The sequence below is a fragment of the Tachypleus tridentatus genome, chromosome 3 (genome assembly GCF_004210375.1).
Source record: "Tachypleus tridentatus isolate NWPU-2018 chromosome 3, ASM421037v1, whole genome shotgun sequence".
NCBI classification, from domain to species: domain Eukaryota; kingdom Metazoa; phylum Arthropoda; class Merostomata; order Xiphosura; family Limulidae; genus Tachypleus; species Tachypleus tridentatus.
The window spans coordinates 39,659,978-39,675,720 of record NC_134827.1 but is presented as its reverse complement, the minus strand read 5'-3'; the positions used below and the strand labels follow the sequence as shown (position 1 = coordinate 39,675,720).

General features: G+C 35.1%; 1 protein-coding gene across 3 annotated transcripts in view; it reads left to right on the top strand.

Annotated features, from left to right (window-relative positions):
- LOC143246735 (ras-related protein Rab-20-like) overlaps positions 1-14,679 on the top strand; it is an 86,724-nt gene extending 72,045 nt beyond the window's left edge. For all 3 annotated transcript variants that reach the window (XM_076493823.1, XM_076493822.1, XM_076493824.1), the window contains 2 exons: positions 8,653-8,749; positions 13,829-14,679. In XM_076493823.1, coding sequence (XP_076349938.1) covers positions 8,653-8,749; positions 13,829-14,080 — 349 coding nt within the window. In that variant the 3' untranslated portion in view covers positions 14,081-14,679. The remainder of the gene's footprint in view (positions 1-8,652; positions 8,750-13,828) is intronic.
- Positions 14,680-15,743: the final 1,064 nt, after the last annotated feature.

Genomic DNA, 15,743 nt, shown 5'->3' with positions numbered 1-15,743 from the left:
TGGTGCTGCCAGTGTTAATAACCTGATACAGATGTTTGTTTTGTTGTGGTGCTGCCAGTGTTAATAACCTGATACAGATGTTTGTTTTGTTGTGGTGCTGCCAGTGTTAATAACCTGATACACATGTTTGTGTTGTTGTGGTGCTGCCAGTGTTAATAACCTGATACAGATGTTTGTTTTGTTGTGGTGCTGCCAGTGTTAATAACCTGATACAGATGTTTGTGTTGTTGTGGTGCTGCCAGTGTTAATAACCTGATACAGATGTTTGTTTTGTTGTGGTGCTGCCAGTGTTAATAACCTGATACAGATGTTTGTTTTGTTGTGGTGCTGCCAGTGTTAATAACCTGATACAGATGTTTGTTTTGTTGTGGTGCTGCCAGTGTTAATAACCTGATACAGATGTTTGTTTTGTTGTGGTGCTGCCAAAGTGTTAATAACCTGATACACATGTTTGTGTTGTTGTGGTGCTGCCAGTGTTAATAACCTGATACAGATGTTTGTTTTGTTGTGGTGCTGCCAGTGTTAATAACCTGATACAGATGTTTGTTTTGTTGTGGTGCTGCCAGTGTTAATAACCTGATACAGATGTTTGTTTTGTTGTGGTGCTGCCAGTGTTAATAACCTGATACACATGTTTGTGTTGTTGTGGTGCTGCCAGTGTTAATAACCTGATACAGATGTTTGTTTTGTTGTGGTGCTGCCAGTGTTAATAACCTGATACAGATGTTTGTTTTGTTGTGGTGCTGCCAGTGTTAATAACCTGATACAGATGTTTGTTTTGTTGTGGTGCTGCCAAAGTGTTAATAACTTGATACAGATGTTTGTTTTGTTGTGGTGCTGCCAGTGTTAATAACCTGATACAGATGTTTGTTTTGTTGTGGTGCTGCCAGTGTTAATACCCTGATACAGATGTTTGTTTTGTTGTGGTGCTGCCAGTGTTAATAACCTGATACACATGTTTGTGTTGTTGTGGTGCTGCCAGTGTTAATAACCTGATACACATGTTTGTGTTGTTGTGGTGCTGCCAGTGTTAATAACCTGATACAGATGTTTGTTTTGTTGTGGTGCTGCCAGTGTTAATAACCTGATACACATGTTTGTGTTGTTGTGGTGCTGCCAGTGTTAATAACCTGATACAGATGTTTGTTTTGTTGTGGTGCTGCCAGTGTTAATAACCTGATACAGATGTTTGTTTTGTTGTGGTGCTGCCAGTGTTAATAACCTGATACAGATGTTTGTTTTGTTGTGGTGCTGCCAAAGTGTTAATAACTTGATACAGATGTTTGTTTTGTTGTGGTGCTGCCAGTGTTAATAACCTGATACAGATGTTTGTTTTGTTGTGGTGCTGCCAGTGTTAATAACCTGATACAGATGTTTGTTTTGTTGTGGTGCTGCCAGTGTTAATAACCTGATACACATGTTTGTGTTGTTGTGGTGCTGCCAGTGTTAATAACCTGATACAGATGTTTGTTTTGTTGTGGTGCTGCCAGTGTTAATAACCTGATACAGATGTTTGTGTTGTTGTGGTGCTGCCAGTGTTAATAACCTGATACAGATGTTTGTTTTGTTGTGGTGCTGCCAGTGTTAATAACCTGATACAGATGTTTGTTTTGTTGTGGTGCTGCCAGTGTTAATAACCTGATACAGATGTTTGTTTTGTTGTGGTGCTGCCAAAGTGTTAATAACTTGATACAGATGTTTGTTTTGTTGTGGTGCTGCCAAAGTGTTAATAACCTGATACACATGTTTGTGTTGTTGTGGTGCTGCCAGTGTTAATAACCTGATACAGATGTTTGTTTTGTTGTGGTGCTGCCAGTGTTAATAACCTGATACAGATGTTTGTTTTGTTGTGGTGCTGCCAGTGTTAATAACCTGATACAGATGTTTGTTTTGTTGTGGTGCTGCCAGTGTTAATAACCTGATACACATGTTTGTGTTGTTGTGGTGCTGCCAGTGTTAATAACCTGATACAGATGTTTGTTTTGTTGTGGTGCTGCCAGTGTTAATAACCTGATACACATGTTTGTGTTGTTGTGGTGCTGCCAGTGTTAATAACCTGATACAGATGTTTGTTTTGTTGTGGTGCTGCCAGTGTTAATAACCTGATACAGATGTTTGTTTTGTTGTGGTGCTGCCAGTGTTAATAACCTGATACAGATGTTTGTTTTGTTGTGGTGCTGCCAGTGTTAATAACCTGATACAGATGTTTGTTTTGTTGTGGTGCTGCCAGTGTTAATAACCTGATACAGATGTTTGTTTTGTTGTGGTGCTGCCAGTGTTAATAACCTGATACACATGTTTGTGTTGTTGTGGTGCTGCCAGTGTTAATAACCCTGATACAGATGTTTGTTTTGTTGTGGTGCTGCCAGTGTTAATAACCTGATACAGATGTTTGTTTTGTTGTGGTGCTGCCAGTGTTAATACCCTGATACAGATGTTTGTTTTGTTGTGGTGCTGCCAGTGTTAATAACCTGATACAGATGTTTGTGTTGTTGTGGTGCTGCCAGTGTTAATACCCTGATACAGATGTTTGTTTTGTTGTGGTGCTGCCAGTGTTAATAACCCTGATACAGATGTTTGTTTTGTTGTGGTGCTGCCAGTGTTAATACCCTGATACAGATGTTTGTTTTGTTGTGGTGCTGCCAGTGTTAATAACCTGATACAGATGTTTGTTTTGTTGTGGTGCTGCCAGTGTTAATACCCTGATACAGATGTTTGTTTTGTTGTGGTGCTGCCAGTGTTAATACCCTGATACAGATGTTTGTTTTGTTGTGGTGCTCCCAGTGTTAATACCCTGATACAGATGTTTGTTTTGTTGTGGTGCTCCCAGTGTTAATAACCTGATACAGATGTTTGTTTTGTTCTATGTAGTATCAACCCATATGCTATTCAGACATTCTCTCCATGATAGAACATAAAGTGTCGTAGATGAAGCGTCAGAAAGAATGAATAAAAGTGTATAACAAGAGAAACTTTGATTAACTAATGAAATAGATAAACAAGACAAAGTCCTACAGAAACAACTAATGAATTATCAAAAGTGATCAACTTAAAGCAACACATTCATATACAGCTGGTTCATACACTACATTGTCAAAAGTATGTGGACCTTCTAATTAGTGGGATCGGCTATTTCAGCCACATCCATTGCTAACAGTTCCATAAAACCAAGCATACAGCCGTGCAATCTCCATAGACAAACATTGACATTAGAATGGGTTGTACTGAAGAGCGCAGGGACTTTCAACGTGACACTGTCATAGGATGTCAACTTTCAACTTGGCACTGTCATAGGATGCCAACGTTCAACGTGGCACTGTCATAGGATGCCAACGTTCAACGTGGCACTGTCATAGGATGCCAACCTTCAAACAAGTGAGTTCTTTAAATTTCTGCCTTGCTAGGGCTGCCCCGATCATCCGTAAATAATTTATTGTAAAGTGTAATGTCCGAATGTGGCCACGAAGCGGTGGGCCACACAATCTCACAGAACAGGACTGTCGAGTGCTGAAGCGTGTAGCGCGTCAAAATCGTCTGTCCACAGTTTCAACACTCACTACCTATTTCCAAATTGCTTATCGAAGCAACGTCATGACAAGAACAGTTCGTCGGGAGCTTCATGAAATGGGATTCTAATGGCTGGAGTGGTGTAAAGCACACCGCCATTAAACTCTGAAACAATGGAAACGCATTCTGTGGAGTGATGAACCACTCTTCACTATCTGGCAGTTTAACAGACCAATCTGGGTTTGGCAGATGCCAAGAGAACGCTACCAGCCTGAATGCACAGTGTCAACTGTAAGGTTTTGAGGAGGAGGAATAATGGTATGGGGCTGTTCTTCATGGTTTGGGCTGAGCTCTTTAGTTCCAGTGGAGAGAATTCTTAATGCTACAGCATACACTGACATTCTAGTGAATTGTGTGCTTCCTACATTGTGGCAACAGTTTAGGAAGGCCCTTTTATGTTTGAACATGACAATGACTCGTGTACAAAGCGAGGTCCATAAAAACATGGTTTGCCGAGGTTGGTGGGAAAGAACATGACTGGCTTGCACATAACCCTGACCTCAATACCATCGAACACCTTTGAGATGAATAAGAACGCCGACTGCCAGCCAGTCCTTCGCGCCCGACCTCACTAATGCTCTTGTGGCTGAATAGGAGCGAATCCACGCAGCCATGTTCCAAAATCTGGTGAAACACCTTACCAGAAAAGTGTAGGTTGTTATAACAGCACAGGGGGGGGAGGACAAACTCCATATTAATACCCGTGGTTTTCGAATGACATGTTCAACAAGCACGTATGGATGTGATGGTCAGGTGTCCATATACTTTTGGCCATGTAGTGTAGCTACTCATGCATAACTACACGTATATCACACAGATGACTGTATGACTGTTCCGTAGTTATGATATACGTGTAGTAATGAATAAGTAACTACGGAACAGTCAGACAGTAATCTGCATGATATACGTGTAGTTATGAATGTGTAACTACCGAACAGTCAGACAGTAATCTGTATGATATACGTGTAGTTATGAATGTGTAACTACCGAACAGTCAGGCAGTAATCTGTATGATATACGTGTAGTTATGAATGAAGAACAGTCAGACAGTAATCTGTATGATATACGTGTAGTTATGAATGTGTAACTACCGAACAGTCAGACAGTAATCTGTATGATATACGTGTAGTTATGAATGTGTAACTACCGAACAGTCAGACAGTAATCTGTATGATATACGTGTAGTTATGAATGTGTAACTACCGAACAGTCAGACAGTAATCTGTATGATATACGTGTAGTTATGAATGTGTAACTACCGAACAGTCAGACAGTAATCTGTATGATATACGTGTAGTTATGAATGAAGAACAGTCAGACAGTAATCTGTATGATATACGTGTAGTAATGAATGAAGAACAGTCAGACAGTAATCTGTATGATATACGTGTAGTAATGAATGAAGAACAGTCAGACAGTAATCTGTATGATATACGTGTAGTTATGAATGAAGAACAGTCAGACAGTAATCTGTATGATATACGTGTAGTTATGAATGTGTAACTACGGAACAGTCAGACAGTAATCTGTATGATATACGTGTAGTTATGAATGAAGAACAGTCAGACAGTAATCTGTATGATATACGTGTAGTTATGAATGTGTAACTACGGAACAGTCAGACAGTAATCTGTATGATATACGTGTAGTTATGAATGAAGAACAGTCAGACAGTAATCTGTATGATATATGTGTAGTTATGAATGTGTAACTACCGAACGGTCAGACAGCAATCTGTATGATATACGTGTAGTTATGAATGTGTAACTACCGAACAGTCAGACAGTAATCTGTATGATATACCTGTAGTTATGAATGTGTAACTACGGAACAGTCAGACAGTAATCTGTATGATATACGTGTAGTTATGAATGAAGAACAGTCAGACAGTAATCTGTATGATATATGTGTAGTTATGAATGTGTAACTACCGAACAGTCAGACAGTAATCTGTATGATATACGTGTAGTAATGAATGTGTAACTACCGAACAGTCAGACAGTAATCTGTATGATATACGTGTAGTTATGAATGAAGAACAGTCAGACAGTAATCTGTATGATATACGTGTAGTTATGAATGAAGAACAGTCAGACAGTAATCTGTATGATATACGTGTAGTTATGAATGAAGAACAGTCAGACAGTAATCTGTATGATATACGTGTAGTAATGAATGTGTAACTACCGAACAGTCAGACAGTAATCTGTATGATATACGTGTAGTTATGAATGAAGAACAGTCAGACAGTAATCTGTATGATATACGTGTAGTAATGAATGAAGAACAGTCAGACAGTAATCTGTATGATATACGTGTAGTTATGAATGAAGAACAGTCAGACAGTAATCTGTATGATACACGTGTAGTTATGAATGTGTAACTACGGAACAGTCAGACAGTAATCCGTATGATACACGTGTAGTTATGAATGTGTAACTACGGAACAGTCAGACAGTAATCTGTATGATATACGTGTAGTTATGAATGTGTAACTACCGAACAGTCAGACAGTAATCTGTATGATATACGTGTAGTTATGAATGTGTAACTACCGAACAGTCAGACAGTAATCTGTATGATATACGTGTAGTTATGAATGTGTAACTACCGAACAGTCAGACAGTAATCTGTATGATATACGTGTAGTTATGAATGAAGAACAGTCAGACAGTAATCTGTATGATATACGTGTAGTTATGAATGAAGAACAGTCAGACAGTAATCTGTATGATACACGTGTAGTTATGAATGTGTAACTACGGAACAGTCAGACAGTAATCCGTATGATACACGTGTAGTTATGAATGTGTAACTACGGAACAGTCAGACAGTAATCTGTATGATATACGTGTAGTTATGAATGTGTAACTACGGAACAGTCAGACAGTAATCCGTATGATACACGTGTAGTTATGAATGTGTAACTACGGAACAGTCAGACAGTAATCTGTATGATATACGTGTAGTTATGAATGTGTAACTACCGAACAGTCAGACAGTAATCTGTATGATATACGTGTAGTTATGAATGTGTAACTACCGAACAGTCAGACAGTAATCTGTATGATATACGTGTAGTAATGAATGAAGAACAGTCAGAGAGTAATCTGTATGATATACGTGTAGTTATGAATGAAGAACAGTCAGACAGTAATCTGTATGATATACGTGTAGTTATGAATGAAGAACAGTCAGACAGTAATCTGTATGATATACGTGTAGTAATGAATGAAGAACAGTCAGAGAGTAATCTGTATGATATACGTGTAGTTATGAATGAAGAACAGTCAGACAGTAATCTGTATGATATACGTGTAGTTATGAATGAAGAACAGTCAGACAGTAATCTGTATGATATACGTGTAGTTATGAATGAAGAACAGTCAGACAGTAATCTGTATGATATACGTGTAGTTATGAATGAAGAACAGTCAGACAGTAATCTGTATGATATACGTGTAGTTATGAATGTGTAACTACCGAAGAGTCAGACAGTAATCTGTATGATATATGTATAGTTATGAATGTGTAACTACCGAACAGTCAGACAGTAATCTGTATGATATACGTGTAGTTATGAATGTGTAACTACGGAACAGTCAGACAGTAATCTGTATGATATACGTGTAGTTATGAATGTGTAACTACCGAACAGTCAGACAGTAATCTGTATGATATACGTGTAGTTATGAATGAAGAACAGTCAGATAGTAATCTGTATGATATACGTGTAGTAATGAATAAAGAACAGTCAGACAGTAATCTGCATGATATACGTGTAGTTATGAATGTGTAACTACCGAACAGTCAGACAGTAATCTGTATGATATACGTGTAGTAATGAATGAAGAACAGTCAGAGAGTAATCTGTATGATATACGTGTAGTTATGAATGAAGAACAGTCAGACAGTAATCTGTATGATATACGTGTAGTTATGAATGAAGAACAGTCAGACAGTAATCTGTATGATATACGTGTAGTTATGAATGAAGAACAGTCAGAGAGTAATCTGTATGATATACGTGTAGTAATGAATGAAGAACAGTCAGACAGTAATCTGTATGATATACGTGTAGTTATGAATGAAGAACAGTCAGACAGTAATCTGTATGATATACGTGTAGTAATGAATGAAGAACAGTCAGACAGTAATCTGTATGATATACGTGTAGTAATGAATGAAGAACAGTCAGACAGTAATCTGTATGATATATGTGTAGTTATGAATGTGTAACTACCGAACAGTCAGACAGTAATCTGTATGATATACGTGTAGTAATGAATGAAGAACAGTCAGACAGTAATCTATATGATATACGTGTAGTTATGAATGTGTAACTACCGAACAGTCAGACAGTAATCTGTATGATATACGTGTTGTAATGAATGAAGAACAGTCAGAGAGTAATCTGTATGATATACGTGTAGTTATGAATGAAGAACAGTCAGACAGTAATCTGTATGATATACGTGTAGTTATGAATGAAGAACAGTCAGACAGTAATCTGTATGATATAGGTGTAGTTATGAATGAAGAACAGTCAGACAGTAATCTGTATGATATAGGTGTAGTTATGAATGAAGAACAGTCAGACAGTAATCTGTATGATATAGGTGTAGTTATGAATGAAGAACGGTCAGACAGTAATCTGTATGATATAGGTGTAGTTATGAATGAAGAACAGTCAGACAGTAATCTGTATGATATAGGTGTAGTTATGAATGAAGAACGGTCAGACAGTAATCTGTATGATATACGTGTAGTAATGAATGAAGAACAGTCAGACAGTAATCTGTATGATATAGGTGTAGTTACGAATCAGTAACTACCGAACAGTCAGACAGTAATCTGTATGATATAGGTGTAGTTATGAATGAAGAACAGTCAGACAGTAATCTGTATGATATAGGTGTAGTTATGAATGAAGAACAGTCAGACAGTAATCTGTATGATATAGGTGTAGTTACGAATCAGTAACTACCGAACAGTCAGACAGTAATCTGTATGATATATGCGTAGTTATGAATTAGTAACTACGGAACAGTCAATAATCTATGTTATATACCTGTGTTTCCACAGGCAGCGCTACATACCCTTGTTGGAGGTTATGGAACAAGTTTCGGTGAAAGTTGTAGCAGGTACAAAACTGGACCTAATATCAAATTTTCCAAGACAGGTATACTTTGAATTTCATGTTCTTTGTATATATTTTTTACAACAAATAATAACATTACAAGGCACGTCACATTAGGAATAAGTTGGTTTTAATGGTCTACGCAGTATGTATACAGAGAGATGTGTTGAACATTTCAAGTACTGAGCTGAAGAGGGTAACTTGTCTACATTGTATAAAAATTCATTTTTAATACGTATATGTTAACTCCTTCTCTGAAGTGTACGGTAGTACAGGCTACAAATAGTGACACCTATATCTAAGGAACATCTGTCTTATAACTGTGTTTCAAGAACTTACTCTCTAGGGGAAACAGAACCAATACCCACATCGGCCCCTAATACAGGGTGTTCGGAAAGTCACTGTGCAGTTTTGTAATCATATATCTATTCAGTTTATTTCAAGCCAGCAACTGGTAGCGGTGTTTAGAAACAAAATAAGAAGGATTCAGGCCTGTACTGATACCAACGAGGGTCACTTTTAACATTGTTTATAATTGTCATTCATATTTACCTCCTGTATTGTACATTGAAACATGTCTGTTAATAAGTATACAAGTGCACAGTGACTTTCCGAACACCCTGTATATCTAGATAGGTTTATGATTTATCGTACTGGTACTGAGATTAGGATCGAAATAATCACTCACTATACAAATACAAGTGATCTAATATCAGTTCTGTAACTACAGGAGAAATGTTGATAAAATATACAAGTGATCTAATGTCAGTTCTGTAACTACAGGAGAAATGTTGATAAAATATACAAGTGATCTAATATCAGTTCTGTAACTACAGGAGAAATGTTGATAAAATATACAAGTATTCTAATATCAGTTCTGTAACTACAGGAGAAATGTTGATAAAATATACAAGTATTCTAATGTCAGTTCTGTAGCTACAGGAGAAATGTTGATAAAATATACAAGTGATCTAATGTCAGTTCTGTAACTACAGGAGAAATGTTGATAAAATATACAAGTGATCTAATGTCAGTTCTGTAACTACAGGAGAAATGTTGATAAAATATACAAGTGATCTAATGTCAGTTCTGTAACTACAGGAGAAATGTTGATAAAATATACAAGTATTCTAATGTCAGTTCTGTAACTACAGGAGAAATGTTGATAAAATATACAAGTGATCTAATGTCAGTTCTGTAACTACAGGAGAAATGTTGATAAAATATACAAGTGATCTAATATCAGTTCTGTAACTACAGGAGAAATGTTGATAAAATATACAAGTGATCTAATGTCAGTTCTGTAACTACAGGAGAAATGTTGATAAAATATACAAGTATTCTAATGTCAGTTCTGTAACTACAGGAGAAATGTTGATAAAATATACAAGTGATCTAATATCAGTTCTGTAACTACAAGAGAAATGTTGATAAAATATACAAGTATTCTAATATCAGTTCTGTAACTACAGGAGAAATGTTGATAAAATATACAAGTGATCTAATGTCAGTTCTGTAACTACAGGAGAAATGTTGATAAAATATACAAGTGATCTAATATCAGTTCTGTAACTACAGGAGAAATGTTGATAAAATATACAAGTGATCTAATGTCAGTTCTGTAACTACAGGAGAAATGTTGATAAAATATACAAGTGATCTAATGTCAGTTCTGTAACTACAGGAGAAATGTTGATAAAATATACAAGTGATCTAATATCAGTTCTGTAACTACAGGAGAAATGTTGATAAAATATACAAGTGATCTAATGTCAGTTCTGTAACTACAGGAGAAATGTTGATAAAATATACAAGTGATCTAATGTCAGTTCTGTAACTACAGGAGAAATGTTGATAAAATATACAAGTGATCTAATGTCAGTTCTGTAACTACAGGAGAAATGTTGATAAAATATACAAGTGATCTAATATCAGTTCTGTAACTACAGGAGAAATGTTGATAAAATATACAAGTATACTAATATCAGTTCTGTAACTACAGGAGAAATGTTGATAAAATATACAAGTGATCTAATGTCAGTTCTGTAACTACAGGAGAAATGTTGATAAAATATACAAGTGATCTAATATCAGTTCTGTAACTACAGGAGAAATGTTGATAAAATATACAAGTATTCTAATATCAGTTCTGTAACTACAGGAGAAATGTTGATAAAATATACAAGTGATCTAATGTCAGTTCTGTAACTACAGGAGAAATGTTGATAAAATATACAAGTATTCTAATGTCAGTTCTGTAACTACAGGAGAAATGTTGATAAAATATACAAGTGATCTAATGTCAGTTCTGTAACTACAGGAGAAATGTTGATAAAATATACAAGTGATCTAATGTCAGTTCTGTAACTACAGGAGAAATGTTGATAAAATATACAAGTATTCTAATGTCAGTTCTGTAACTACAGGAGAAATGTTGATAAAATATACAAGTGATCTAATATCAGTTCTGTAACTACAGGAGAAATGTTGATAAAATATACAAGTATTCTAATATCAGTTCTGTAACTACAGGAGAAATGTTGATAAAATATACAAGTGATCTAATGTCAGTTCTGTAACTACAGGAGAAATGTTGATAAAATATACAAGTGATCTAATATCAGTTCTGTAACTACAGGAGAAATGTTGATAAAATATACAAGTGATCTAATGTCAGTTCTGTAACTACAGGAGAAATGTTGATAAAATATACAAGTGATCTAATGTCAGTTCTGTAACTACAGGAGAAATGTTGATAAAATATACAAGTGATCTAATATCAGTTCTGTAACTACAGGAGAAATGTTGATAAAATATACAAGTGATCTAATGTCAGTTCTGTAACTACAGGAGAAATGTTGATAAAATATACAAGTGATCTAATGTCAGTTCTGTAACTACAGGAGAAATGTTGATAAAATATACAAGTGATCTAATATCAGTTCTGTAACTACAGGAGAAATGTTGATAAAATATACAAGTGATCTAATATCAGTTCTGTAACTACAGGAGAAATGTTGATAAAATATACAAGTGATCTAATGTCAGTTCTGTAACTACAGGAGAAATGTTGATAAAATATACAAGTGATCTAATATCAGTTCTGTAACTACAGGAGAAATGTTGATAAAATATACAAGTGATCTAATATCAGTTCTGTAACTACAGGAGAAATGTTGATAAAATATACAAGTGATCTAATGTCAGTTCTGTAACTACAGGAGAAATGTTGATAAAATATACAAGTGATCTAATGTCAGTTCTGTAACTACAGGAGAAATGTTGATAAAATATACAAGTGATCTAATGTCAGTTCTGTAACTACAGGAGAAATGTTGATAAAATATACAAGTGATCTAATATCAGTTCTGTAACTACAGGAGAAATGTTGATAAAATATACAAGTGATCTAATATCAGTTCTGTAACTACAGGAGAAATGTTGATAAAATATACAAGTGATCTAATGTCAGTTCTGTAACTACAGGAGAAATGTTGATAAAATATACAAGTGATCTAATGTCAGTTCTGTAACTACAGGAGAAATGTTGATAAAATATACAAGTATTCTAATGTCAGTTCTGTAACTACAGGAGAAATGTTGATAAAATATACAAGTGATCTAATATCAGTTCTGTAACTACAGGAGAAATGTTGATAAAATATACAAGTGATCTAATGTCAGTTCTGTAACTACAGGAGAAATGTTGATAAAATATACAAGTGATCTAATATCAGTTCTGTAACTACAGGAGAAATGTTGATAAAATATACAAGTGATCTAATATCAGTTCTGTAACTACAGGAGAAATGTTGATAAAATATACAAGTGATCTAATGTCAGTTTTGTAACTACAGGAGAAATGTTGATAAAATATACAAGTGATCTAATATCAGTTCTGTAACTACAGGAGAAATGTTGATAAAATATACAAGTGATCTAATGTCAGTTCTGTAACTACAGGAGAAATGTTGATAAAATATACAAGTGATCTAATGTCAGTTCTGTAACTACAGGAGAAATGTTGATAAAATATACAAGTATTCTAATGTCAGTTCTGTAACTACAGGAGAAATGTTGATAAAATATACAAGTGATCTAATGTCAGTTCTGTAACTACAGGAGAAATGTTGATAAAATATACAAGTGATCTAATGTCAGTTCTGTAACTACAGGAGAAATGTTGATAAAATATACAAGTGATCTAATGTCAGTTCTGTAACTACAGGAGAAATGTTGATAAAATATACAAGTGATCTAATGTCAGTTCTGTAACTACAGGAGAAATGTTGATAAAATATACAAGTATTCTAATATTAGTTCTGTAACTACAGGAGAAATGTTGATAAAATATACAAGTGATCTAATATCAGTTCTGTAACTACAGGAGAAATGTTGATAAAATATACAAGTGATCTAATGTCAGTTCTGTAACTACAGGAGAAATGTTGATAAAATATACAAGTGATCTAATATCAGTTCTGTAACTACAGGAGAAATGTTGATAAAATAATGTGGGAAATTCAAGTAAAAGGGAAAGAGAAAGTTTAATTAACCACTGATTAAGATGTTAACATGTTATCTTCCCATTAATTTATCCTGCTTTTCAACAGATATCTCTTACATTTTGGCTGCACAGCATCAGATAGGTCCAAATTATCTTACGTTTACAAGTTTTCGAGGGCAGACATGTCTGATTGTGCTCGGTGTTTATCCTCTGGGGCGTGTGGCTTTATTATTTCTGTGTCTTGTACATATGACGATTTTTTTTTTTTAATTTTCATCTGCTTGCTAGGTTTTAACACTGTATATTTATGCGAGGATGTTGCTGGCATATTCATTTGTTTCGTTTCGATTTTTATCAACGAGTGTTCTGTTCGTAACCCTTAAGACCCTAAACAACCACGTCTCTCACATGCGGATGTCCGTTGTTAAAATATCTTATTGAACCTGTTCGTGAACACATTTTCTGTCTTTACCTTTAAAGCTGAAATTTACTGAACAGAAAAATATTAGTATTTGTAAGATTATTGCACAAAATTTGAATTTCAAACATACGATGAATATTTGTTATACATTTGTTTCTCTTTCTGACAATGATTTTAAAATTTTTCCTTCCAGGTGGCGCCCGAGGAAGGCCAGCAGTTAGCAGCCGAAGTTAATGTAAACCAGACTTGTAGAGACATCATTCCTTACTTCGAGACGTCAAGCAAGACTGGACAAAATGTGGATAACGTTTTCGAATTTATTTTTGAGTACTTTTTCCCCGATAGAGGGCTACGACCTAGGTGTAACAACAAGCTAGAGGATTCTATCGTTCTGAAGAAAATGTCAAAAAATTCGTATAAGCACAAAGCTGTGTGCTGTATGTGAACGTTAGGCCTGAATCGTAAAGTTTGAACAATGAAAATTTGGTGATTATAAAAAGAAACATGATGCAGACAGCTTTTAAATATTGTGCATTTATGCAGTTTAGCCCAAGAAAACGTCACTGAGGACTATTTTGTTAAAATAGCGACTGTTGGCATGTCAGAGAATTGTTTAAAGGGTTAACAGAAAAGTTATTTCTGCTGTTTATGCATCGTTAGAAAAACATTTATATAATTCAGATTTTAAAATAACGGTAGACATAAACCTTTGGAAGTATATTTTTCGAATGTTAAGATGACACTTTGGTAGATTATTGGAGTATGTTTTTAAAATTATCTGTTTTTAAACGAAATCCACGTAGGTTATTTTAATTCTGTTTTCATAATCAGGTGCTTTATGGATTTTGTATTCTTAGTTTAACAGTGGCTTGTTACTTATTTGGTACGTAGTGCATTTATTGTTATGTATTTTATATCTGTGGAATGTCTGATACATTTCAAGTGCATTTATTGTGTGTTGTTGATGAATTTGGAAAGTCTGACAAAGTCTGCCATATTGTAGCAGCTTCAAAGTTTATTATTCTTAACAAGTTGTGTTTATAAGACTTGTGTTGTGTTTTTCACTTCAACTCCGATTTATTTTTTTCTATTTTCGACACATGCGCCATTAACCTTTCCCAAAATCTCTAACATCTGGGCTTGATAAAACAATCTGTAACATTTGGGCCTGATAATACAATATGTAACATTTGGGCCTGATAAAACAATTGGTAACATTTGGGCCTGATAAAACAATCTATAACATTTGGGCCTAAGAAAACAATCTGTTACATTTGGGCCTGATAAAACAACTGTAACATTTGGGCCTGATAAAACAATTTGTAATATTTAGGCTTGATAAAACAATTTGTAACATTTAGGCTTGATAAAACAATTTGTAATATCTGGGCTTGATAAAACAATTTATTTCATTGTTTCAAGTTAAACATAAAGCTACACATTGGGCTCTCTGTGCTCTGCCCACCACTGGTATTCGAACTCGGTTTCTAGAGTTGTATTCTGTAACCATACCGCTGTGTGAGAACCTGGTAGAACAAACTACCTACGTTAATAGGCGGATTGGGCCTACGTACACACTTGATGTTACGTTAATAGGCAGATTAGGCCTACGTACACACTTGATGTTTCGTTAATAGGCAGATTAGGCCTACGTACACACTTGATGTTACGATAATAGGCAGATTAGGCCTACGTACACACTTGATGTTACGTTAATAGGCAGATTACGCCTACGTACACACTTGATGTTACGTTAATAGGCAGATTAGGCCTACGTACACACTTGATTTTAGTTGAGTTTTGTAAAATTGCTGATTGGGTAATGGATATAAGATTAAAATATGAATGGATTAAAAAAAGCAAAATAATAAATTTGAAAATTATTTAAACTTTGCAATTGATTGTTTTCTAGTTTTGTTTTCAAGCGGTCTAAACTATATATTAGTTTACGAACTTCCAAAGCTGAATTCAGAGGTTCAATTCCCTATGTTGGGCAAAGCGCAGATAATTCGTTGTGTAGCATCGCACTTAAACAAACAAACTTCAGAGAAGTGACCCGTTCAAATAAAGTGTGATCAGTCACAAAACTATCCACAAATTACCCCAAA